Source organism: Entelurus aequoreus, linkage group LG03, assembly GCF_033978785.1.
Source record: "Entelurus aequoreus isolate RoL-2023_Sb linkage group LG03, RoL_Eaeq_v1.1, whole genome shotgun sequence".
NCBI classification, from domain to species: domain Eukaryota; kingdom Metazoa; phylum Chordata; class Actinopteri; order Syngnathiformes; family Syngnathidae; genus Entelurus; species Entelurus aequoreus.
Window position 1 is genome coordinate 56,919,653 of NC_084733.1, and position 27,328 is coordinate 56,946,980.

At 39.3% G+C, this 27,328-nt stretch overlaps 1 protein-coding gene across 8 annotated transcripts in view; it reads right to left on the minus strand.

Moving 5' to 3' along the window:
• LOC133646661 (zinc finger protein DPF3-like) overlaps positions 1 to 27,328 on the minus strand; it is a 109,303-nt gene continuing 81,975 nt past the window's right edge. For 4 of the 8 annotated variants that reach the window (XM_062042263.1, XM_062042261.1, XM_062042264.1 and 1 more), the window contains 10 exons: positions 26,923 to 27,083; positions 26,247 to 26,354; positions 11,739 to 11,863; positions 9,420 to 9,515; positions 9,252 to 9,312; positions 8,367 to 8,411; positions 8,142 to 8,273; positions 7,744 to 7,857; positions 4,064 to 4,745; positions 1 to 1,177 (listed from right to left, as the gene is read on the minus strand). In XM_062042263.1, coding sequence (XP_061898247.1) covers positions 4,585 to 4,745; positions 7,744 to 7,857; positions 8,142 to 8,273; positions 8,367 to 8,411; positions 9,252 to 9,312; positions 9,420 to 9,515; positions 11,739 to 11,863; positions 26,247 to 26,354; positions 26,923 to 27,083 — 1,003 coding nt within the window. In that variant the 3' untranslated portion in view covers positions 1 to 1,177; positions 4,064 to 4,584. Of the gene's footprint in view, positions 1,178 to 2,326; positions 4,750 to 6,530; positions 6,897 to 7,743; positions 7,858 to 8,141; positions 8,274 to 8,366; positions 8,412 to 9,251; positions 9,313 to 9,419; positions 9,516 to 11,738; positions 11,864 to 26,246; positions 26,355 to 26,922; positions 27,084 to 27,328 lie in introns of those variants that run through there. The other 4 variants (XM_062042268.1, XM_062042262.1, XM_062042269.1 and 1 more) reach the window with 4 other exon arrangements.

The window sequence follows — 27,328 nt, forward strand, 5'->3', positions numbered from 1 at the left end:
AGAGAGAGAGAGAGAGAGAGAGAGAGAGAGAGAGAGATTACATATATACCTGTACTGATATATAATATATATACTAAATTACACAAAACTGCATACTGAGGAGCCTTTTATACATATTAAACATGATAAATTGATATATAATATGAAATATATTAATATACAATATAATAATTAAAGACATAAATAGATTTTTGGTCGAATCATAATGGAATTGTGGTGCCCAAAGATTCCCACTTCTACAAAAGTGCAGCACTTGGCTAACAGCAGAGACACTGTTGATTCTGTCAACTAGTTTGCGGTCTTAAGAAGTCCAACAAGACAACTTATCAACAAAGTAAATCAAGAAATTTAGTCATATATCCATCCCTAATTTAATACCTTCAACATCAAATGTTAAAAATGATATTATTTGGCTGCCTTATAACACACAAACACACAATGACAAACACGTCCAGAAAATAATTAAACTGGTAACTGAGGTGGTGGTAATGGTGGCGGTTCATCACAGCGTTGGTGTGTGTCTTCATTGTCGCTCCTTGCCAATACAATCTCAGCATTCTGCCGTGCACAAACAATCAACAAAAGATGCCTGAGCGTAGGACTGAGGTGCCACTCTGCTTCCAAACATCCACACTAGTCCTCACAGCTTGAAAAAGGCCCTAGAAATAATACAAGTAGAGCAAGAAGCAGAGGGATGCGTCCCAATCAGTAGTTGAGGTGTGCAAGAATGAGTGGTGGAGTCGAACACCAACTCTGTGGCGGGGGGGGGGGGGGGAGGGGCTATGGCTGTCAGAGCTGGTTTGCGGTGCAGAGCGGCAGGCTGGCACAGTGATGAGAGTAATGACGTCTTAGTGTCACATTGGATCACGCGCGCACGCACGCACACGCAGTCACAGAGCAGGAGTGAAAGAGAAAGCGGGAGGGGGTGAGGGGCCCCAAACCGGCCCGTTAGTGTTCCCATAGTTCTGCCGTGGACGCCATGAACCTGCTGCTCCAAGAGGTGAGCTCACATCATCACAAAAGCTTGGTTGAAGTCACATGGTCCGTGAGAGCGGCGGATGTTGATTTGTCCGCGTCTTGTCAGTTACATTTAGGACCAAAAGCAGGAGGGAGGGTGAAGCTCGTTAGTTTGGGAAGGTTAAATCTTCTTCATCACTGCTCTTCATCTCCTGTGCTCCTAAAACACACAACAAAACAAAACTTGAAATGTTTTAATAGCGATACTTTCTTGGATACACACAATTTGTTGTAGGAAGAACACAAAACTTCACGTGAACAAAGGAGGACAATTAGACCACACAGAAGAAACAAAAATGTTCATTTACAAAAACATTCTGAAAATCCGAAAAAGTACCAAGGTCACATTTTTTTGCAAGACAGGAGTTGCAATGTAAGAAACAATGTTGGGTGAATACAGTTGGATTTTCTTGAGAAAAAAGTAACAGGGCTACCGTACTACAAAAAAAGTAGCTGTTGTAAATAATGTAGACTTCTTTTTTTTTTTTTTTTTTTTTTCAGAAAAGTCCAAATGATACGTAAAGAAATTTGGATTAGAAAATGGGATGAACTTGATGATTAGGTCGTAATCATATTAGAAATGTTGGTATAGCATAGTGCTTGGAGAAAAATCGCAACATTACGAGAAAAAAGTCATAATTCTAAAAAATTTTTAAAAAAAAAAGTTGTAATACAAGAAAAAAGTTGCAATGAAATATGAGAAAATATATATACTGTTTGGAAATAAGGTGATACCTCGGCTTGCGAGTGCCCCAGCTCACATTTTTGTGTCCCAGCTATAATTGTTATGCTAGGTCGCAAGCAAAAATTTGGATTGCAACCTTCCCCACCGCTAGTTGGCATAGCGAATGTCACAGTGAACACCGCAAGAGCCGACCAAAACATCCGGCGTCTCACTGGTTAGCTAAGAGCTACAATGACATGCATGTAAAATGCATAAAAATACATGTATTTTTTACAAGAACAGTCGCAATTAAGTTTATGAAAAAAAGTTGAAACGTTGTAAAAAGTCATTTATTCAATAGAAAAACTACATTCTAATTCTACTAGAATATAGTGCTAATGTTATGACAGTTAAGTTATATGACTAGAAAAGTCACAATGTCATGAGAACAGCTGTTTTTTTTGATGAACAAAGTTGCTGGTTGAAAGCATAAAATTGTCAGTTTTAAGACAAAGGCACTGATTTGAGAATAAAGTTGTAATATCACAAAAAAGTTGCACTAGCTAGCTCTTGGGACGTCATCTCACTGGGGGGCTGAGCTGGTGCTGAGGTGCAGACGTTCCGGCTGGATCTAGTCAGTCTCACTTCGACACACAGCAAGGGCTCTGGAACCAGTCTTCTCGAGAGGGGCTAGACTCTGTTCCACTCTGGCATAGCCAGCAGTAAGAGGCGACCGACGGGCGTGGCAATACTGGTTGCCCTGCTGCTCAGAGCCTGCACGTTGGAGTTTAACCCGGTGGGCGAGAGGGTAGCTTCCCCCCGCCTCCGGGTGGAGTCCTTACAGGAAGTACTGGAGAGTGCTTCCTCGGGTGATTCCCTTGTTTTACTGGGGGACTTCTACTCTCACATTGGCAATGACAGTGAAACCTGGACGCGTAATTAGGAGGAACGGCTTCCCGGATCTAAACCAGAGTGGTGTTTTGTTATTGGACTTTTGTGCTCGTCACAGATTGTCCACTACAAACATCACGGTCAAACATAAGAGTGGCTGCAGGTTTAGGTATTTGCTTTTTGCAGATGATGTGGTCTTGCTGGCTTCATCTGGCCAGGATCTTCAGCTCTCACTGGATCGGTTCGCAGGTGAGTGTGAAGCGACTGGGATGGAAATCTGCACTTCCAGTCCGAGGTTCTTGCCCGGAAAAGGTTAGAGGGCCATCTCTGGGTTGGGGACAAGATCCAGCCCCAGGTGAAAGAGTTCAAGTAGTAGGTCTAGTTCACGAGTGAGGGAAGAGTGCATTGTGAGATCGACAGGTGGATCGGTTCGGCATCTGCAGTGATGCGGACCCTGCATTGGCAAGATCACGGGTACAAGCAGCCAAAATTTGTTTCCTCCGTCGGGTGGCCCTTAGAGATAGGGTGAGAAGCTCTGTGATTCGGGAGGAGCTCAGAGTAAGAGGGAAATCTGAGTTTCTCTGCTTAGGCTGCTGCCTCTGTGACTTGACCTCAAATAAGCGTAAGAAGATGGATGGATGGATAAAAGAAGCTGGTCTTCTGCGTCATTCATCTTAAAGAGCTGTTTAGAACACCTTTGTTATATTTGTACTTTTTAGAAGTTACTCGTTTTTTTAATCATGCAAACAACTTTTAGTTAGATCAGAATATTTAAAATATTTAATACATACTCTTTTGGTGGGAATTACATCTAATTTGTAAACCCATAAGGTGGTGCAATATTGGCATCTTTGACTAACAGTGATATCACTATTTTGAAGTTCTCTCATCTAAAACAACTTTGTGGCACAGTAAAACTATGCACATTTACTGTAAAAAAAATTATTATAAAATGTATATAAATACAACTAGAATGAAAAGGGACATGTGTTTAATAGTCCCAAAACACAATGAAACAAATCAATGAGCTGAAAATAGCAACTTGGGTAAAAATCATACATCAATCGGGGTTTATAAATCCCAAGTTTTTCTAAATAATTTAAGTTTTTCAAATGTACTACGTTAGCGGTGTTTATATTTTTACTGTTGCGTATGCATAGTGCAGTAATGAAGGTATCTATATTATTCACAATGTGATGGGTTGCCTGTTGAGCTTGTTTTTATTGCGCGGGTTGCTTGCTTCTCTTGGGAGATCTGGCAACACTGATGGTCGGCAACTTACATACATTTTCTACATTTTAAATGTTAAAAGCAATCCCCGTATGCTATCTGAACAAAAACATCTCAGCTTTGTGGCAAAATCTGTGTAATCATTACAACTGAATTCATTATTTTTTTTACAGGACGATAAAAATTAGCTTTACAATAAAAGAAGGCCACTGGGCCAAACTTTGAATCCCCCTGCTGTAAAGTATAGAAACATTTACTTACCTTCTATTTTAACAACCTCCTCAGGTCCATAAAGAAAAAATATAGAGGCCTTCATCTACAGAGTTTCATGGTAGTTCATTCATTGGTTCCTTCATGTTTAAGTACGAATATAATCCAGAGTTGGAGCTCAACAAGGTCATCGGTTCATTAATATCCAGTAAAGGGTCTGAAGCCACATTCAAACAGCTTCTATGCATCAAAAGGTTCATTTGTTCAAATGTATGCTTTCTCCAGTGTTTCTTTTTGTTCACTACATGAGTGCTCCTTCTGCTCCAAAGAGGGGAAAACTTAAATTTTTTGTAAGTCATTAGTTGACTTCAAAGTTAATAGATATATTTAGATATAAAAGTCCATAAATTAAAGTCCAGTCAATAAAATACCACTTGTTTTTTGTGTGTCCAGAAGCCATCACTTTGTGCTTTCTGCAAACACAAGTTGGGAGGAAATGAGGGCGAGCATAGAAGCAGCAGATGAATCCAGATTTTTTTTTTTTTTTTTTTTTTTTTTTTTTTTTTAAAAGTCTATCTGTGTCGGCTGGATAATCCATTGCTGTTAGCGGTAGGCTCTTCCATGTCGTCGTCCTCAAAGCCATGAAAGGTGGAGGCGTCGCTCTCAGAGGTGGTTGCGAACAGCTCCTCTGCGCCGCCCTGATTCCCGTCCTCCTTGCCCTCTGGGCCGTCAGCTGGCTCGCAGGACAAAGAGGAGTAGAGTTAGTCCAAGAAGAAGAAGCATCATCTGGTATTGCATTCCAATGGAGGTGGAACATTTTCCATGAGGGATTTAGTTGGGGAATTCTGGAACCATTCAAAGTTTTCATGTGACACTTAAAGTACCATCATATAATATTCCTCATGATTCCGAACAACTGAACACTACAGGGTTTGGAATCAACAGACATGCAAGTAAGTAACTGGATTTGTCTTAAATCTTGACAAATAAGCTGCAAAATGTTCTTTCAAACCAATTCCCTTGTTATAAACTAAAACATATTTAATTTGTTCCTGTTAATCCCTGCAAATTCCTTGATATTGCCATTGATTCATGTCATGGCATTGTATATTCGCTTGGAAAGTTCCCAACACTGTTCCCTGACAACGGAAGGACAAAACAATAAATTGATTGTTTGAAATTTGTTGAATTTTATGAAATGATTAGGGATGTACGATGTAACAATAAACGGTATAAATTGTAGCTGCGGTCCAACTCCTGACGGTTAGTATTACCGTTTTAAATTACAATGATCAAAAAACGAGATTAATAACTGCACTTTGACAAACTCACGGACTAGCTGGCGCCAGCTCGCAAGCTTAAATGCTAAAATGAAAACAAGGGACACTACTGTCTTTCTCCATTAGGAAACAACATACCCCAACCAATGTACAATATAACTATATAAACACATTACTGTCTGAGCAACTATGCCAGTCCTTCTCAAACAGTGGGGCGGGGCCTCGTGCGGTACCAGCATGTGACCATGGGGAACATGCTTTTTTTGCCGTACCAGAATATGATGAAGCGTATGTAGCACTTGGCTTCACTGTAATCACAGTGGGAGACAAGGAAAGACCAGTGTGGTGTTTCTTTTAATGGTAATAAGCTTACAATGTTATGCAGAGGTATAGTTATAACAATTTTATAGCCAAATATACTATTTATAGTCACGGTGGAGAGTGGGGGGAGATATTTTCTTCTTCCAGGGGGGGCGTAACAGAAACTAATTGAGAAGCACTAAACTAAGCTATTCAGTTGAGCACGTTGAACCTACAGGGTGTGCTGTCTTAAAGAGGGTGATCGTTCTTTCGACAATAGGAAAAGAGACCGAGGTGCTTTTAAGCACCGCCAAACAATGTAGAAAACAACGCTCGCCAAAAATAATTAATTCCGATAATAGATTTTATTTGTTACACACTTTTCATTTAAATACATCTTAAAATACTACAGTACAAACTAATATTTAAAACAAATGTTCAGCCATTAAAATAGATAAAATACTAAGAATAAAACACTATCAGTGAAGCATAAGAAACACAAAACTTGCAAAATAGTGTGTTTTCTATTTATTTTAGTTACTTAAAAAAATTACTTTAAAAAAATGTGTGCGTGTGTGTGTAATTACTTTTTGAGCACATTCAACTATGGTAATAATAATAACAGTGGTAAATTTGGTCACAATAACCGTGATATTACATTTTTATATCGTTACATCCTTAGAACTGATTAATCATGTCTGGAAGCAATAGAGGCAAAATGGAGTGCACTACCTGGCTACAACCTGCAGAGGCACTGTTAAAGCAGTCTCAACTATCTTGCAGTCTCAACAACAACAACAACAGTAATAGTTTTTATAGTTGTTTAAATGTACTAGGGGTGTATGCTCAGCTCACAAATGACACAAGATCTTGGTTTAAGAAAACGAAACAAGACGACATTTTAAGATTACTTTCACGTAAACTGCGGTAAAAAAATCTGACTGGACAAACAGACTTTTTATTGAACTGAGTCACAAAACAATGCAGGTGCATTTCGAAATGTTGTATGGCTTTGCATGCATGACCTAAGCTTGAGCTTTTGATTTCCACAATTTGAAACTTAAACTTTAAAGTTAAATTAAAATAAATTAAATAAGCTCCAAGTAACGAGTCAGCATATCCAAAGCGCTGTTCCATCACGTCTTGGCGTCCGTGATTGATTTGCATGATGGCATAAACACCACGGCAGGAAGGCAGCCATGCGCAGTGTTGCCAACTCCTCAGCAAGGAAAGTAGCTATTGGCTGTCCTAAAAGTCGCTAGATGACGCCATCGCCTCATTTGCATAATTTATTGCAATGGACGCTGTAGGAGAGATAAAAGATATAGAAAAATGGTAAGTATGATTAGAACTGCAAATTAACTTTCTTGAATTATTTTTTTGATTCTTAGTTGTTAAATTATTTTATTATGCAATGTTAAATGTTTAAGTATCACATTTGATCAATAGAATGGAGGGTTGTGATATTCACTGACAAACCAAATCTAATGGCTGGCTAATTAACATGAACGGTGGAATTAGGACGTTCCAGTGATTTATATTAGCTTGACATAACAGTAAATACATAATTACATTTAAATCTCTCTTTGTAAACCAAGGCAGAAAAAGTGGCTGCTTTGCACATGCACATTTTATTTGCAGTCTGGAAGTGTGTGCATCTCCTCTCTGCACTGACTGTTCACCTTTTGTCACAGGGAGACACACACACATACAAGGTGAGCAAGTGACTAAGGCTGTTATAAGTAGGCAAATCAAATTCAGCGATGTATGAGTGTGACTGTAAAGAAACATTTACATTTAAAATTCCAATCAAAACTTCCGGCTAGGAACTCGAAAATTGCTCGCGGATGACGGTGACTGGTGCGTGCTTTCACTTCAGTCTCTAAGACACAAAAAAGTGTCCAATATCACCGGAAAAAGTCGATAGATTTGTCGCTAGTAGCTGTTTACAAAAAAATGTTGCCAAGAGGTAAGAGAAAGTCGCCAGATTTAGCAACAAAGTTGCAAGTTGGCAACACAGGCCATGAGGGGAGTATTTTTAGTGTGTGCTGTGTTCCACAATGTGTATTGCCAGTCATGGCGGCGATCCTGTGGTTTGGTCAAAAGCCTATCGTTTTTTTCGGAAAATTTGCAACCTCAATTTGAACTCACCTTTGCATTGGCAGGTTGTGCAGGGGGACCCAGATTTCATGAGTTTCTTGTTAGAGTTGTGACATTTTTCACAGTAGCTGTTGGTAATCATGGTCCCGACTGGAGCCTTTGGGCCTATGAGGGACATTAAAACCACATTCAAAGAATAAGCATTCATCTTTGTACCAGTTTTATTTACAGTACTTGCACAACATGGTCTCATTGTACATTACAATGACCACAAATTCAACAGACTGCTGTTGGAGTTGGCAGGTCATTAGCAGGGTATGCCAATAATATTAGTCTAGTTGCAACACTAGAGGATAGGCAAATGGAACGTCTCGGTCACCAGGTAGTCGTCATCTCCTAATGGGACTTTGAAAGAAAAGCAACTGGCTAGTAAGCAACAGTTTTCTTACGTTTTTGCCGGTCAGTAGGCTGTAAAGAGGATGGTACAGAGCTCTTTTCCCCGGTCCTGTCCTCCTCCGCTAGGTGAGGATGAGTATAGTGGTAACTTAGTCCCGCACGGCTCTTGTAGCGCTTTGCATAGACTGCAAACACACAGAAAAAAGACATTTCATTCAAACAGATATTTCCTTACAGCATCTCTCCAAATGCAAAACGCCATTCCAATAGTAAAGTACCTGAAGTTGAAGACTTGTTGTTGGAGTTCCTTTGTTTGTATCGGTCTGGAAAACAAGACTGCATCAGTCAAAAGTGAAGTGAAGTGAAGTGAATTATATTTATATAGCGCTTTTCTCTAGTGACTCAAAGCGCTTTACATAGTGAAACCCAATATCTAAGTTACATTTAAACCAGTGTGGGTGGCACTGGGAGCAGGTGGATAAAGCGTCTTGCCCAAGGACACAACGGCAGTGACTAGGATGGCTGAAGCGGGGATCGTACCTGGAACCCTCTAGTTGCTGGCATGGCCGCTCTACCAACCGAGCTATACCGCCCGGTTGGTAGAGCCGGGCGGTTAAGTTAAGTGAGATGTGAAATCACCACATGCTGCATTTTTCACATGCAACTTAAACTAGAGTAGTGAACATCAATATCACACATTTTATAAGCAATATTACAAGAGTTGGTTAATTACAGCAATGTCTATAAAATGCCACTGGGTGACTCTGCAGAATACTTCCTGTTCTCTCATCATTCTGTATCTGCCAGTTGTTTTTAAAGGGTGAGAAGTTTTACTTTATCTTACTTTTAGTATATAGTGGTTACCTTATCTTTACACTTGTATGACTCTTGAGAATGTTAATATGTTACTTAAAACAGTGCCTTTCTGGTTATTAACAGTGTTCTGATCTCCGCAGTTTTAGCCTGAAATTGTTTAATAAAATTTATTCACAGATTTCACATAAATGTTTGTTTAACTTGAACGTCAACCAGCTACTATAAAACTACTACAAATAAATATAAAGAATTGATGACGTATGGACATGATCTAGGATTAACTAGGACAGTAGATTTAGCATTGTAATGATCAGGATGTGATTGTGCTCTCATGCATGTCTACTTACTGTCACAGACATATGGCTTGTCATCATCTAGATCTGCCTTCCTGCGACCTGAACCGCGACCCTGAGGAGAAATAAGATATCGCTAAAAACTATTTGCCAACCAGAGTGGAGAAGAAAGATTCAATTAAAGTCATCTACATGGTAACTGATGGTCAGGTGGTTACTTACTCTTCCCTTGCCCCGGTGTCGCTTTTTGGGAGTGTCCACCTCAAAGTCATCATCATCGTTGAAAGCATCTTCTGCTGCATCTGCTTCTAGAACCCTCTGCCATGGAAATAAAAATTGTAGATAGTTTGGACATATAAGAAGCATCTTTCTGTCGCACTTTAAGTTGTCATTTATCTACCTACTTGTACCTGATAATACAAACCTTTCTCCCTGTAAAACAGATGTGCATGTAGAGTACTGTGCAAATGTCATTAGATTTGTTGTTTCAACCATTATACAAAGACCATATATAACTGGAATGTCATTCAGTTGAGGAAAGACCTCCATCAAGACCAAACGGTTGATAAATTGTGGAGCGTCGTAGTTTAGCACCGGTATGTTTGTTAATTAGGAAGCTACTTTCTATTTCGTAGAGAATGATGAGAAGACAGACATTGCTTACTGCCCCATTTCCACTGCAAGGTTTATCTATTTTTCCTTTGGCAAAGAAGGGTATTAAAAGGAACTATTCAATACTGGAAAACATTTGTCATTGTAAAATTTGAGGATACATGAAATGATTAAAACATGCTAATATGAGTTTACCCTGCTGGAGGCTGCAATATTATACTCCAGTCTCCATTTTGCTGCTGCAGGTCTGTTTTGTTGCTGCCCTCGGGTACCCCTTGGACAAAATGTGTGTCATAGAGAAGGAAGCACAGAACACCTTTTCAAGGTCTGTTGTTGTTTGTTAGCATGTCTCCTTTCCACTGATACGTTCAATGGGTCATTGTGTTTGTGGTTCCCTTTAGTACTATTTTAAAAGGGAAAGTATATTCCTGCTAACTATGGATCCTTGTATTAACTTAAATATACACCGTCTGGGTTATCATACGTTCAAACGTTGCATATTACAAGATAGTCTGTTTGCCTGCGTATCATTCCGCAAAATCTAGTGCCAAAATAAAAAAAAATCATGTGTAGGTGAATCAGTCTTTACTTTTAGGGCTGTCAAAGTTAACGCGATAACAAGTTAATGCAAATTGTTTTGCTAGGCAGTCTTTATTTTGACAAGCAACTAATGTGCGCGTGTTGTGTGACCGTCAGCCCAAATTGTAGCGGGGAAAACAAAGCGGCGTTGCAGCCACAAGTGGTAAACACAGAGCAGCGCACATTATACGGCAGGATTAGCACCACAAGACTTGTCGGCTCTCCCGACAAGACCAAAACCGTCTGCATGCAATGTTGTTGAGCTGAGTCATCACCGGAGCAAACCGTGTGCTAAATACTGACAGCAGCTAGCTGCCCGTCGATGCAGAGAACTCCCCCTCCCATGACAGAGGCAGAACACGCTGGAATGCCCACAACAACTACAACCAACAAACTTTACACAGCTATTGCCAAATGGGTGTCAACAGCCCCAATTCTGCCACCGATCAATATTGTTAAGTAAAAGGAGCGGTCCTAAACAGTTGTATGGTCCGATTGTCATGCAGACACCTACCCAGGCAGTTTGTTTTTAAAGTGAAACTGTGTTATAAGTGGTATGCATGTTTGAGAGAGTATGTTTGTTTGTGTGAAAGACAGTGTGAGTGTGTCTGTCCTTTTTGCGTTGAGCTGTTTAAATAAACATTTGCATAAAGCAAACAAATTGTCCAGTCCCATGTCAAAAGCATTAAAATGTGAAAATGATCTGTCTAGAAGGTACACTATCATAAATGAAAAAGATCTATCAATCCATTAGTCGCGATTAATTAATAAGTTAACTATGGTCAACATGTGAATCAATATTTAAATTGTTTGGCAGACCTAGTTTAATTTATCGTACAACTAAAAAATACGCCACTATGAGGTTAAAGAAAGTTGCAAGTGACAGGTTTAAAAACAAGAAGGTGAGCAACTCTATTGAATTCAAGAAAGAACTAAGAAAATTATGAAGGTTGAGTCCGTGTGGCTGACCCATCCCCTTCTTTGTCAACAAGAATTTTCCATGAAGGAAAAATAAATGTAAAATTGTCTTTTACCTTTTTCATTTGTCATTTATATATATTGAACATTGTATTCTGCATGTATGGCTACATTTATTCTCTATAAAATGCTTTCAGTTAATATTTGAGTCTATTGAACGATTAATTGAATTTTCATAATTTTTTTATGGGAAAAAATTATTCGGTTTTTGTAAGATTAGTTTTTTTCAAGCACTAACAAAAATCAAGGTAACACTGTCTAAGTGTATAAGCGAAGTGTGATGCTGACAGTTCTATAATAATAGTGATGTTATTGATCAATGAACCAGCTGAGCCATCATAACCAGCACATTAGTATTCAAACTGGACAAACCTGGATCTCCAACAAACTCTCCTCATCATTCCTGGAGTTCCTCTTGTCTAAACCCTCGCCTCGTAGCAGAGCTTCCAGTGTTGTGCCCTGGGTGGGCAACGTGTCTTTGGACACAAGACCGCTGTCTGCACAAAAAAAAACGGCAAAGGGTGAAGAAAAATCTAACTGGGTTTGATACACAGTGGTTGCATGCACATAGCTTGACATTTGCAGTGTCAACTATGGGCAGGGTCTCCCACACATTCATTTATTTGTGGCGGCCCGCCACGAAAGAATTACGTCCGCCACAAATAAAAAATAAAAAATAAAATATATATATATATATATATATTTTTTTTTTGTCCTCTCCAGCTTCTCAGGCAAATCATATAGTTGATGTAGATGCCCATATCGGCTGTTCAGATTTACTTTACAAAAGAGAAGTGTAGGATACTTCTCTTGTTGCCTTATTTGTATTTGACTTTATTAAATGTATTTATATTAGAAACACAACGTGTATATAACAAAGGGTGCAAAGTCTGCAGGCAGTAGGAAACACATGGTTAAGTGCAGGGAGTAAAACTGATGGCAGTCTAAAGTTCAAGATTTTTGGAGCTCTTTGTTCAGTGGATCAGATGTTTGATGAAGCTCTGTGTCTATCTACCACCACTACTGTTTTCTGTTTATTTGTTACTGACTGTGGCAGGACAACTCTGCCTCTGTTTCACTTTATGTTGCTGGTAAATAATATGGTTGTAGTAATGATAATGATAATGGGTTATACTTGTATAGCGCTTTTCTACCTTCAAGGTACTCAAAGCGCTTTGACAGTATTTCCACATTTACCCATTCACACACACATTCACACACTGATGGCGGGAGCTGCCATGCAAGGCGCTAACCAGCAGCCATCAGAGGCAAAGGGTGAAGTGTCTTGCCCAAGGACACAACGGACGTGACTAGGAAGGTAGAAGGTGGGAATTGAACCCCAGTAACCAGCAACACTCCGATTGCTGGCACAGCCACTCTACCAACTTTGCCACGCCGTCCCTAGTAGTAGGCTAAACTTAAATTATTTAGTATGCACTAATTAAAGGGGCAGAGCTTTGAGACATTTTAGCTTTTATATTTTATAAGATATATTTTTTGTAAGAACCACAATTAATAAATATATTTCAGTGAATAACTTATTGTTCAAATCTGTATATAAATATGTACATAAAGGATTGTAATTATATTGTAAAATGGATGGATGGACGTTTAAAACAAAACTGTTATTATTAATTAGTAAGTATACATTTTTTTAGCCTTTTTAGAGAAAATCAAATCATTGTAGTAAATTATGCAAATTACTCGATGATGTCATGGTGACCACGCCCATAGCCACGCCCCCACCGCCACAGGTATCTTGGCAGTTTATGGGAAACACAGATGGGTGTTGTCATCAAGCACTGGCAAAAGACCAGCATCGTTGAACTATTTTAGTAAGAGTTTAATCCGCATGTGTCCGATGTTTATCTACTCTTTTACCCCGCACTTCAGGAAAAAAAAGAAAGCAAGCAGTCATTTTCTCCAGCATCTGTTCATTATTGTGCTTGCGTGTTACCCCTGCACTACAATGTCACTGCCACCGTTTTTGCAGTGGTGTGTGACTGAACAAAACACATTTTCATTCAAAGACGTAAAGGCATGGGTCAATGATGTTGCACTGTTTAGGTATTTTTGGTTTGGGGACCCTTGAGGAACGGCGTGAGCACTTTCTACAGATATCGCCTCCAACTAAACAGTGTGTAGGAGGCAGGCAGGTGGAGAATAAATAAAAGCCTCCACAAAGAGTTGGAACTTTGCACATTATTAAGTCTCTCCACCATGGTGGATGTGCCGGAAGAGGACACACTTCAGCTCCAGCTTTCTACTTATCAAGCCCTCCTCTTTCCCACAAGCGAGGCGGCTGCAACATAGGTGAGAGACAGACACATAACTCTTCTCCAGCATGGCGACAGCCCCTCACCATTGTGTCTGACTTTCAACTCTCCGCGACGAGACGGTCCCACCTCCCCTCCCCTTCCTCACTCCCTCGCTGCTCACCCATGGGAGCTGGTGCACTAAAAATAGAGCCGACAGCAGCCTGCAGCACGGAGCTGATTGTGCATGCAGACCAAGTCACTAGCACACCATCGCTGAGACAGTCAGCTAGCTAGCAAGCTACAGCAGAACTTTGCAGGCTTTCTTGTGCTAAGCACCTCTGGCCAACTACAGGACGTGCTGAGCATACACGATGACAAGTAAAATCAACATGTGTGCGTGTCAACTCTGCTGGGCTCTCCCTGACAGGGCAAACTGTTGTCCGCGCAAGGAGGGGGAGAGCATGGGGGAGGTGATGAGGTCTCAGTGGAAAACAAAAGGCGACAATGAGATGTGTTTGGGAAACAAAGGCCTGGTTCAGATGCTATCTCTGGAGCTTTTTCCAACTTTAAAAATGTGTTTTTCCAACTTACATTGAAGAAATCAGATCTGGTATTCATTGATATTTATACTGTAAACACACATTGCAATGTCATATCTGATTTCACATTCGATTTGTACATTCATACAGTAAGACTAGTGTGATGATCCTACTGGGGCAGCAATTTAAAGGAGCCCTATTATGCAAAACCAACTTGTTTTACCTGATCCTACCTGCTTATGTGTAATTGGGATCCGCATAAGTTCCAAAACCTTTAAATCAAACCGTGGTGGCATTGCAGAGATATTTAAAAAGACAATCTTGCCTTTCGTCCTTCCTCCAAACGGTCTTTTTGAAAGTTTGTTCAAGTGTGACGTTTTGAATCAATATGACCTTTGGCAGATTATCCATACATGGTGGACATTTACCCAAATATCCTTTCGTGAGTCAGTCAACTTAAATTTATGTAAAACCGCTTGTGCTACATTATGTCGACGATGAAACCCAATGAAGGAAAATACTCTGTTTGCTTTAACCAGAGCAGGTAACTCCACAAACTTTCAGCCTCATCTGAAGCCTCACTTTTGACAAGAACAAGAATGTTTGATCATATTACGCCTAGAATGGCTCACCTGCACTGGCTTCCTGTGCACTTAAGATGTGACTTTAAGGTTTTACTACTTACGCATAAAATACAACACGGTCTAGCTCCATCCTATCTTGCTGATTGTATTGTACCATATGTCCCGGCAAGAAATCTGCGTTCAAAGAACTCCGGCTTATTAGTGATTCCCAGAGCCCAAAAAAAGTCTGCTACCTCAGTAGAAGCATTCAAGTCCCATCTTAAAACTCATTTGTATACTCTAGCCCAGGGGTAGGGAACTTATAGCTCTAGAGCCAGATGTGGCTCTTTTGATGACTCCATCTGGCTCTCAGATAAATCTTAGCTGACAATGCTGAACACGATAAGTAATGAATAATTCCGCTGGGGCCGGGGGGCGGGGTTAAGGGGGGGAGGAGTATATATATACACATTTATATATAATGTATATATATATATATATATGTGTGTGTGTATTTTATTATATATATATATACATATAAATAAAATAAATACTTGAATTTCAGTGTTCATTTATTTACACACATACACACATAACACTCCTCTCTACTCATTGTTGTACAAACCCCGTTTCCATAGGAGTTGGGAAATTGTGTTAGATGTAAATATAAACGGAATACAATGATTTGCAAATAATTTTCAACCCATATTCAGTTGAATATGCTACAAAGACAACATATTTGATGTTCAAACTGATAAACATTTTTTTTTTTGCAAATAATCATTAACTTTAGAATTAGATGCCAGCAACACGTGACAAAGAAGTTGGGAAAGGTGGCAATAAATACTGATAAAGTTGAGGAATGCTCATCAAACACTTATTTGGAACATCCCACAGGTGAACAGGCAAATTGGGAACAGGTGGGTGCCATGATTGGGTTTGAAAGTAGATTCCATGAAATGCTCAGTCATTCACAAACAAGGATTGGGCGAGGGTCACCAATTTAGTCAACAAATGCGTGAGCAAATTGTTGAACAGTTTAAGAAAAACCTTTGTCAACCAGCTATTGCAAGGAATTTAGGGATTTCACCATCTACGGTCCGTAATATCATCAAAGGGTTCAGAGAATTTGGAGAAATCACTGCACGTAAGCAGCTAAGCCCGTGAACTTCGATCCCTCAGGCTGTACTGCATCAACAAGCGACATCAGAGTGTAAAGGATATCACCACATGGGCTCAGGAACACTTCAGAAACCCACCGTCAGTAACTACAGTTGGTCGCTACATCTGTAAGTGCAAGTTAAAACTCTCCTATGCAAGGCGAAAACCGTTTATCAACAACACCCAGAAACGCCGTCGGCTTCGCTGGGCCTGAGCTCAACTAAGATGGACTGATACAAAGTGGAAAAGTGTTCTGTGGTCTGACGAGTCCACATTTCAAATTGTTTTTGGAAACTGTGGACGTCGTGTCCTTCGGACCAAAGAGGAAAAGAAGCATCCGGATTGTTATAGGCGCAAAATTGAAAAGCCAGCATCTGTGATGGTATGGGGGTGTATTAGTGCCCAAGACATGGGTAACTTACACATCTGTGAAGGCGCCATTAATGCTGAAAGGTACATACAGGTTTTGGAGCAACATATGTTGCCATCCAAGCAACGTTACCTGCTCATTTCAGCAAGACAATGCCAAGCCACGTGTTACATCAACGTGGCTTCATAGTAAAAGAGTGCGGGTACTAAACTGGCCTGCCTGTAGTCCAGACCTGTCTCCCATTGAAAATGTGTGGCGCATTATGAAGCCTACAATACCACAACGGAGACCCCCGGACTGTTGAACAACTTAAGCTGTACATCAAGCAAGAATGGGAAAGAATTCCACCTGAGAAGCTTAAAAAATGTCTCCTCAGTTCCCAAACGTTTACTGAGTGTTGTTAAAAGGAAAGGCCATGTAACACAGTGGTGAACATGCCCTTTCCCAACTACTTTGGCACGTGTTGCAGCCATGAAATTCTAAGTTAATTATTATTTGCAAAAAAAAAAAAGTTTATGAGTTTGAACATCAAATATCTTGTCTTTGTAGTGCATTCAATTGAATATGGGTTGAAAAGGATTTGCAAATTATTGTATTCCATTTAGCCTCTGCTGCCCCGAATTGGTCCGTCTGGAGCCTCCACTTTCACTGCCATCCACTTGGCAGCGCACCCGACCCCACTGGTTCCGACCGCGGGTGGTGGGCCCACGTGGCAGAGAAGATGGTGTGTCCACGTAGCTTCTTCGGGCTGTGCCCGGCCGGGCTCCTTGGCTAGCCCGGCCACCAGGCGCTCGCTGACGAGCCCTACCTCCGGGCCTAGCTCCGGAGGAGGGCCCCGGGCTTCCTCCGAGCCGGGTAACGCATCCTCTTGTAGTTTGGTTCATGGGGGGTATCGTAACCCTGATGGGAGGGGCATTCGGGTGCTACACCTTGTCCAAGGGTGACCCGGAACTATGTAAGGCAGGGGCGTTCAACTCCCTGAGGCTTAATACAAGCCCACACCTATGGTCATGAAGTGTGGGTAATGACTGAAAAAATAAGATCGCGGATACAAGCGGCCGAAATGAGTTTCCTCAGAAGGGTGGCTGGCATCTCCCTTAGAGATAGGGTGAGAAGTTCAGTCACCCGAGAGAGACTCGGAGTAGAGCCGCTGCTCCTTCGCTTGGAAAGGAGCCAGCTTAGGTGGTTCAGGCATCTTGAGCGTCTCCCTAGGGAGGTCCTCGTTGCACGTCCCACTGGGAGGAGACCCCGCGGCAGGCCAAGGACCAGATGGGGGGATTACATCTCCTCTCTGGCCTGGGAACGCTTCGGGATTCCCCAGGAGGAAGTCGCTAATGTTGCTCTGGAGAGGGAAGTCTGGGGGTCTCTGCTGGAGCTGTTGTCCCCGCGACCCGATTCCGGATAAGCGGTTGAAGATGGATGGATGGATGTATTCCGTTTATATTTACATCTAACACAATTTCCCAACTCATATGGAAACGGGTTTGTATTTGAAAGTGCAATGCTTTGCAGCCAGTAGCACAGCCTTTGAAGGAGCGTAGGTATGGGCAGTGTAATATTTTGGGTTGGAGTCAATAACCAGGCAAGGTGATGAAGTTCCGTCTCTTTACTTCATAATTCAGAACCGACTCCCACACTTGCCCATGACAAATTTGTGCTTTGTTTTAAAGATGTGATATTTGGATTTACACTATATGAAAAAAAATTTAAAATTAATTTTACCTTAGCAACCTAATTATACTATTGGCTAAGTTTTATATTCATCCCCCCCACATCTGCGGTCCCTTCCAAGGTTTCTCATTGTCATCCCATTGGGTTGAGTTTTTTCTTCCCCTGATGTGGGATCTGAGCCGAGGATGTCATTGTGGCTTGTGCAGCCCTTTGAGACACTCGTGATTTAGGGCTATATAAGTAAACATTGATTGATTGATTGATTGAAGTGGAAAGAGCCTTACTTTTAACTTTGATTTGTGGCAATGTACCTTCAACTGTAAAAAAAATTGCTTTAATGTGTGCAAAGATTAGTCCTGCTTCAAACACAGACCTTCAAAAAAACGACTTTTAATGGTGGGCTCTGTGACTACAATTTATAGCAATGGAGAAAACAATGCAACGGTAGGTAATAACAGTAGTATGAATGATACATTAGCAATTTTAGCTCGAGGGGTTGTGTAGCTCGCTTAGCTTTCTAATGAAAGACAGCGTCACTGTCCTGCGGCAAAATGAAGAATGATTTTCCTAAAAACTACAGTACTTTTAATGGGATCAGTGCCTACTGAGTTTGGCAATGGACCAGTTAGTAATATAATCTGTTATTATGTTTGTGATGTCGCTCGTAGGTAGTTTACAGTATAGCAGGCTTGAACCTCTATTGTTTAAAAGTGTTTAAAGCAGCAGCAGTGAAAGTATTGACACAATATAGAATAGAAAAGCATTTTACTGTCAACATACACATGGATTTGTCCAGGATTTAGCATGGGAGAAACAGACTTGGTAGAAGTTTAACCTTAGTATATAGTTACAGACATTCAGCCTGGCTGGCTTCTGCTTTCTTTCTCTCATCCCTCGCAAAGCCTCCTTATTGCAACGACAATAAAACACAGTGATAGCGTTGATCTGGCTATATCTGGGATGTCATCAATGTCCAAAGTGTACAATATAAGTAAGAAAGCTAAAAAACTGCAAAACATTTCTGCCGGGTGGGGGTGAATGCTGACTTAGGGGGGCGTGGTGAGGAGGGGTTAATTTGCATCCAACAACTCCACCTCTCAAAACGGCTTGTTTTCAAAAGGGAACAAAAATATGGATTCCAATTACGTCTGTAAAACAAAATCTATGCTTTTTTTTTTTTTTTTTTTTAACCAAAGAACCATCAACATTATGTACACCAAAATTAAGTGTTTAAAAAAAAAATTCATCATAAGAGTCCTTTTTGGTAAAGCATTATATGGGCAATAATTTAAATAAAATATATATTTATTCTAAAAGTAGCTGGGGAGAGGGAAGTCGAGGCTTCTCTGCTGAACCTGCTGCCCCCTTGACCTGACTTTAGATATGCGGAAGATGGATGAATAGATGGATGGATGGATACATTTATTCTAACTAAACAAAAAAGTAGCTGGGTAAATTGGTACACCCCTCAAAATTTGTTTGGAGGAAAATGTCTTTACAAAAGTTAAAAAAAAAACATTTAACCCCTTTTTTCCATTAAAATGTTCTGTCTGCAGCCATTTGTTATTAGCCTGTGGGCATTTACAAAATTAAACTAATTTGTGGCAGGTTGACAAGAATAAAAAAAAAATATGGGAAACACTGGCTCATTTTTTGAAAGACAGCAGGCGCTGTGGCGCTGACTGCTCAGTGCGCACGCCCCAATAATTGCTCGCCGAGGAACACGTGTTATACAGTGTTATTTACGAGCAATATTGAAAAAAAAGCTGGTATCGATGTAATTTCTGCGTGTGGGTATCAAAGTATGAATACTTTAACAATCCTAGTTCTGATACCAAATCAAACTGATACACCAGTTGTATGCATTACTAATATCAGGGAGGTAACGTGCGTAGAAATTATATGTTAGTGGACAGGGCCGCTCCCGGCTAAACGGGGGCCCTAAGCAGATAGTTAAAAAAATATTTTTCACATTTACACTTTTTAACAAAGGGTTTCAGGTATCAGTAAATTTAATTTAATGCTTTTTAATGCCATTTTTAATGTCACTTAAAAAAAATGTAATGCCCATGTCTGACACCATATAGTTATTATATAAAGCTTACAAGCTTACATTTGTGTGTAAACACACAATTGTAAGCATTTGACAAGAATTATCTTGAACATTTTCTTTATTTTTCTGTAGTAGCATCTGGTGTTCTTACTTTGTGCAGAGCCATAGACAACAGCCAATTAAAATGTTCTGCCTGTCAATCATCACACTTTACCTTAAATTAAACTTATTAAAGGGGAATTGCACTTAAGCCCTCTAAATAAAAATCTAATTTTGAATTAGTTGATCAATATAATATACCCAGTAGTAATTTTTTAAATTGTATCTCTCTAAAACATGCTGTAAAAATGCAAATCCTCTGAAAGTATGCCTTATAATAGCCACAAACTGGAGGATATGTTTTTGAATCAAGATACAATTAAAAAATATAGTTACAAGGTTTTATGGAATAATGAATGAACATTATACTCGGAATTCAAATAATGAATGTGTTCGGAAATTGATGACAGATTTAAACATTTAAAAAAAATACATGTCATGGAATTATATTTGGAATCATGCTAATACGATGCATTAAAAATAAAATGAGTCAATTTAACATATTGAATAGCTTGTATTTTACACCCTCTCTCTCTGATGGATACATCAGATAGCAAGTTATGTATAAAGTTTCAGGCAGCTAAAGGAACTTATTCATTTACTGTTTGAATGTCAGAAAATAAGAGTTGTGGTCTGTTGTGAGAATTGACTTGTTTGTCCATCCTAGGCCACCTTAGGTCACATGAGGTGCCTGCGTCACGAGAGTTGCTAATGTTAGCCAAGTTAGCTTACGTGTGTTGGAGTGGGGACGACTGAAATAAATGTGTATGAAACAAGATCATTTTCCTCATTAACATGAAATGTTGTCAGAGTTAAGGACTACACGCCTACAAGTTTGGGCCCCAATAGCCGTTTGATTTTGCCATTCAACGGAGTGGCCGCTTTGGAAGCAACACTTTTCTCGCTTTTAGGCATTACAAGACCTCTTGTATCCAGTTTTAAAGCCACGAAGAAAAGAAACACACAGACAGACATATCAACTTATCGATGACCGCAACATTCTTACTTAAGTTCATTAAGTTCAAAGTCATCGTTTGATGGATTGACGTTTTGACTATCGGCCAAGTCCTACAATTGAATTACATTCTTTTGATTACATTTAAGGCCTTAATTTTCATAAAATCCATTTAATGACTTTTATTGCTTTTTCATGCCCTGTGGTAACTCTGTTATATACTGTAAACCAGGGGTCACCAACCTTTTTGAAACCAAGGGCTACTTCTTGGGTACTGATTAATGCGAAGGGCTACCAGTTAGATACACACTTAAATAAATTGCCAGAAGTAGCCAATTTGCTCAATTTACCTTTAACTCTGTTATTATTAATAATTAATGATATTTATGTTTGTGGAAACACTGATCATCTTAATGATTCCTCACAATAAATATATATAGAAACAGATAAATATCAATATGCAACACTTTATTTTTATATTTTCTCTAAGTGCACATTTTTCAAATTGAACATTTTCAAATGATCACTTCTAAGACAGTCTTGTGAAATCACAATATCCCATTTTAACTAGCTAGCCACTAACATTTTTTAACAAATCATGAATTACTTTGCACCATGTTTGTACAAATAATAACTCATGTAAAATACAATAGTAAACTGTCAAATTTTTAAATCATGTCACACTTTGAACTGGACACCAAATCTGTTATCTGTTTCTTTGTCAGTTAGTGGGAAGCCTGGCATTGCATGCTGTTAACTAGTGTGTTGTACTCTGGTGTGTAACTTGACACTGCAACTCTGAGTGAGTCTTGCAGATGTGCATCAGTGAGGCGTGTTCTGTGTTTGTTCTTGATGAAGTTCATGTCAGAAAAGGCTGATTCACAAAGATACGATTTTTCCTCATTGTTTGCGGAACCTTCTTAATCTTTTGGACATATTTTCACAGCAATCTGGCCTTAAGCTTAATTATGATAAATGTAAAATGTTAAGGATCGGAAATCTAAAGGGAACGTCCTTTCGAATGGAATGCAAAGTGCCTGTTTTGTGGACAGATGGACCAGTTAACATACTTGCTGTTGTCCCAGAAAATCTGGAAGATCTAGGCTTAGTAAATTATGATAATCGACTAAGAAAGCTGGACAAAATTATGCAATTATGGAAAGGGAAATCCCTAACCTTGTATGGTAAAATGTCTATTGCCAACTCGTTAATTATTCCTCAATTTATTTATTTGTTTTTGTCATTACCAGCTCCATCACAAAACTTTTTTAAGATTTATGAGCGGAGGGTCTTCGATTTTGTCTGGAACGGCAAACCAGAAAAGATTAAAAGAAAGGTTTTGTACAAAGAGTATGAATATGGGGGCCTGAAACTTCTCAACCTTGAAGCTATGTGTCTGTCTTTAAAAGCATCAATTGTTCCAAAGATGTATTTAAACATTGAGTGGTACACAAATGTCCTGTTGGACAAAAAACATGTACTGTATCAAAAGAAATTGTATCCTTTTTTACAAGTGATCCCCTCCCAGAGAGTCTGCTGGGAAACATGGCGGGGTTCATAAAGGAAACAATCCACTCATAGTGGTGTTTTCAATTTTATGTGCCAGAAAAAAGAGGCGATATTTTGCAGCAGTTAATATGGATGAACTCTAATATTGTAATAGATGGAAAGCCTTTCTTTTGGAAAAATATGTTTGAAAGAGGAATCATTTTTGTCAATGATATTATCAATGAGAATGGTAAAATTATGAAGTATGATGAATTTAGAGCTATGTATGGTGATGCTTGCTCAAGCTTTTCATTTTATCAACTAACTGGAGTAATTGGGAAAAGATGGAAACAAATAATTAATTATGGAACTACTAAATTATTAGTTTGTAAACCTCTAATAAGAAATTCTAGTTGGCAAAAAGGAACTAAAATAAATAGAAAAATATATAATTTTTATTTAATAAAGAAATCTTTGAAGGCTGCCTCATACAACACAAATGGAAAATGGGAGGACTTTTTTGACTGCCCGTTGCCATGGGATGCCATTTTCAAACTAATCTATAAAACCCCTATCGATGTGCAAAATCGTTATTTTCAAATTAAAATTATTTATAACTTCTTACCCACAGGGAAAATGTTAAAATTATGGAATATGACAGAGTCAGATGATTGCCAATTTTGTTGTCAGGAGCCTGAATCCACCCTGCATTTGTTTTGGTATTGTCATATTGTGTCTTTGTTTTGGGTGGAAGTTGAAAAAATGTGTTTAAGGATTGGTTTGTTTATGAAGCTTAATGTGGTTTCTGTTATTTTAGGAGAGTTCATTGCCAATCATGATTTAGTCAATTTAATTATAGTACTCGGTAAAATGTTTATTTTTAAGGCCAAAAACAGATATTCACTTAGTATTACTTTCTTTAAAACATTTATTCAGTATTTTCTAACTTTAGAAAGTTACATGGTTGAAAACGATAATTATGCCAAAAAACATTTAAAAAAAGATGAGAAGTCCTCAAAGGCTTATTTTCAAAGTATAATTATGTTTATAGATTATATGATATCTGTTGTTGTGTTCCCTAATTTGAGTGACCTGGACATAATCTGGACTGTACATAAATGCTTATTTTGAAAATGTAATTTTGTTTATAAATTATATGCAATCTGTTGTGTTCCCTAATTTTTTTCTATGTACATGAATGAAGGTGTGTGTTGCTGAGTCCGACTTGGACATTATCTGGACTGGGCCTGGTTTAAAAAACCCTTTAAACAAATCTAATTTCATTGACAACCTGGTCTGTTGAAGATAAGACCCTTTTTTAAATAATAAAATAAAATAAGATAAATAAATAAAAAACATTTTCTTGGATAAAAAAGAAAGTAAAACAATATAAAAATAATTACATAAAAAATAGTAATTAATGAAAATGTTAGTGGACCAGCAGCCTATACAATCATGTGTGCTTCAGGGACTGTGTCCCTTGCATATGTGTTGTCTATGTTGTGGGAACCAGAATATTGGTAGCAGAAAGAAATAACCCCTTTTGTGTGAGTGGGTGTGGATGAGTGTGCATGGGGGAGGTTGTTTGGGTTGATGCACTGATTGAAAGTGTATCTTGTGTTTTTTCTATGTAGATTTAATTAAAAAAAAAAAATATATATATATATATTTTTAAAAACATTTTTTTTTTTAATTTTTTTTTTTAGAACAGGCCCGCGGGCGACTCATCTGGTCCTTACGGGCGACCTGGTGCCCGCGGGCACCGCATTGGTGACCCCTGCTAAACAATGTTTCTACCTTTTTTTTTTTTAATCAAACTTGAACATAATTTGATGCATCTTTTGCACTAAAACGGATTCATGGTAGAGAAATTGTTCAATGTAACAAATCATGCAAAATAATAACATTGACCATCATTGCTATGCCGATGACACCCAAATCTATGTAGCGCTATCACCAAATGACTATCGCCCCATAGATCTTCTGTGCCAGTGCATTGAGCAAGTCAAACACTGGATGTGCCAAAATTTCCTACAACTAAATGAAGATAAAACTGAGATAATTGTTTTTGGTGCTAAAAAAGAAAGGTTTAAAGTCATCCAACACCTTCAATCACTGTCCCTGAAAACCTCAAATAAAGCCAGAAATCTTGGGGTTATTTTAGATTCTGATTTACATTTCGACAGTCACATCAAATCAGTAACAAAATCGGCCTACTATCACCTCAAAAATGTAAAAAGACTTAGAGGGCTCATGTCAGCTCAAGACTTAGAAAAACTTGTACATGCCTTTATTACCAGTAGGCTAGACTATTGTAATGGTCTCCTTGCAGGTCTTCCCAAAAAAACTGTCAGGCAGCTACAGCTTGTTCAGAACGCTGCTGCTAGAGTTCTAACAAAGACCAAAAAATGTGAGCACATTACACCAATTCTTAAATCCTTACATTGGCTCCCTGTACATCAGAGAATAGATTTCAAAATCCTCCTGCTCACATATAAATCACTACATGGTCTAGGGCCCAAGTATATCACTGATATGCTCCCACTATATACGCCCTCTAGATCACTAAGATCTTCTGAGACCAATCTGTTAGCGGTTCCAAGAGTAAACTCAAATCAAGGGAGATCATCATTCAGTCACTATGCAACACATAGCTGGAATAAACTTCCTGAAGATGTCAGACTCTCCCCAACTCTCACTACTTTTAAAACTAGACTGAAGACTTTTATGTTCACCTTAGCTTTCAGCTAAATCTTTTAATCTTTTAACTTTTAACGTCTGCACTGTTTTTATTTTTATTGTCTGCATTTTAATTTTGCTTTTATTTTCTTTCATTTCACTTTGTTGTCTGTGAAGCACTTTGAGTCTGCCTTGTGTATGAAAAGCGCTATACAAATAAAGTTGCCTTGCCTTGCCTTGCCTTGCCAATGTATGTTTCATTGTGGAAAAAAAACAATTAAAACACAAATTTGCAAACATTCCTGAGAGTACAACTGCCTTACGAGACCAGCACAAATGCTGCGCATCATGGGGCACAGTGAACGTCTGGGGAAATGTGCCATTATATTCTTATTCCTGACAGCCCAAGAAGGAGCTATCAATACGTTTGTAGTAAAACTTCAAATGAAGCGCACAGTCATTCATTAAATTACATTTTATATACGCTTTGTCACACAAAACGGGGCCCCCCCACGCATCGCAGGGTCCTACATGTGATCTGCGTATAACATCCCTGCAAGCCTTGGACAGCACAAACAAGTTACTTAGCTAAGAAACTGTCTGCAAACCAATCACAGAGTGCATTGCAATAATGGCGATACATGAGGAGAAACAAATAAGTTACCAAAGATAAAACCCATCTGAAGTAAATAGTGGTAGCACATCATAGATTGTCTCAAAACACACCCTGAAATGGGCTAACTTTTCTTTATAACATTTATTATTAAATGAAGTGGGCTCATGCTCTCTTCTGTTCACAGCACAAGCGAATCAAATTAGGTGTTCTACTTCTCACAAAACAAGTTCAGCAGCCGGGTAAACAAATTTATCCTGTGGAAAAATGACTGATGTGCTGTAACAGAGCATAACTACTTTTACAAACCAGCACCGGTAATTGCCTGTGCTAAAAGGAAGAAGAGCAAAAGATAGAGTTGTCACATCTTAGCAGGGGAATGCAGAGGTGGATGGAAAATGAGGCTGTGATGGAATGGACAGAAAACTTACCAAGCTGGAGGCCAAAGATACCCAGGCTGGGGTCAGTGGTGGTGTGCAGCCGTCTCTTCTTTCTCCAGCAACGGGCCGGATAGGTATACATCTGGCCGGATGCTACCCCTGTTTAACCATTACACACAAGCAAAAAGGTTGGTTCAGAACATGCTGCACTCACACCACCTTTCTACTGGATTTCCTGTATTTTCATGTGACTGTTGTACACGGTAAGAAGACAGTTATTCTGAAGGCAGCATGAAAACGAACAACTGCAGCAAAGTGGAGACTGGAGTATAATACTGTACATCCCAGCTCAGATACAGCAACAAGGTAAGCTAAGGTCAGCATGTTTACTTTTGTCATTTCTGGTCAGGCAGTGGTACAATTAAGGATGTGCCGATTCATCGGCCACCAATCAATATCAGCCAATTTTCGTGAAAAAGTATGTAATCGCCATTTCCAGTAATGCATTTTAATGCCAATCACAATGCTGGAGCCTATCCCAGTTGCAATTGGGTGGAAGGCACGGTACACCTTAGACAAGTCGCAACCTCATTATATCTCCAAGTATAATAACAAATAGTACTTCATATTACTTACTTTCGCCAATGAAAATAATCCATAAAGAGTATAGCCACGTTGAGCTATCTACCTTGCCATTGTGTGTGTGAGTGTGTGTGCGTGAGCCCACCTGGGCTGCGGTGATGGCGTTCCATCCAGATGTAACAGTTGTTCTGGGCCACCCCGGTTTGTGAATCCAGAAATGGCAAGCGCACACTGCGTTCAGCGCACAGGCGGGCATTGTAGCTGCGGCACTGCTCGATGGCCTCTTTATAGAACTGGTCACCCAACCTGCCAAGTAGGAGCAGCAAAGGTTAGCCAGACTACATTACAATGATTTAACGTTGAACCTATTTAATGACAGCATGTTTTTAACTACAACTTGCTTACTGATCAAGGCATCTTCTGATGCCAATGTGATTAAATTGACCGTTTAGAATGCATGCTGGCTTGGTTTTTATTAAGTCTCTCCTGTGACAAGTGAGCAGCACAGACTCTCAAGACTTAGTTCCACTTTCCTGAGCACCAGTGAGAGT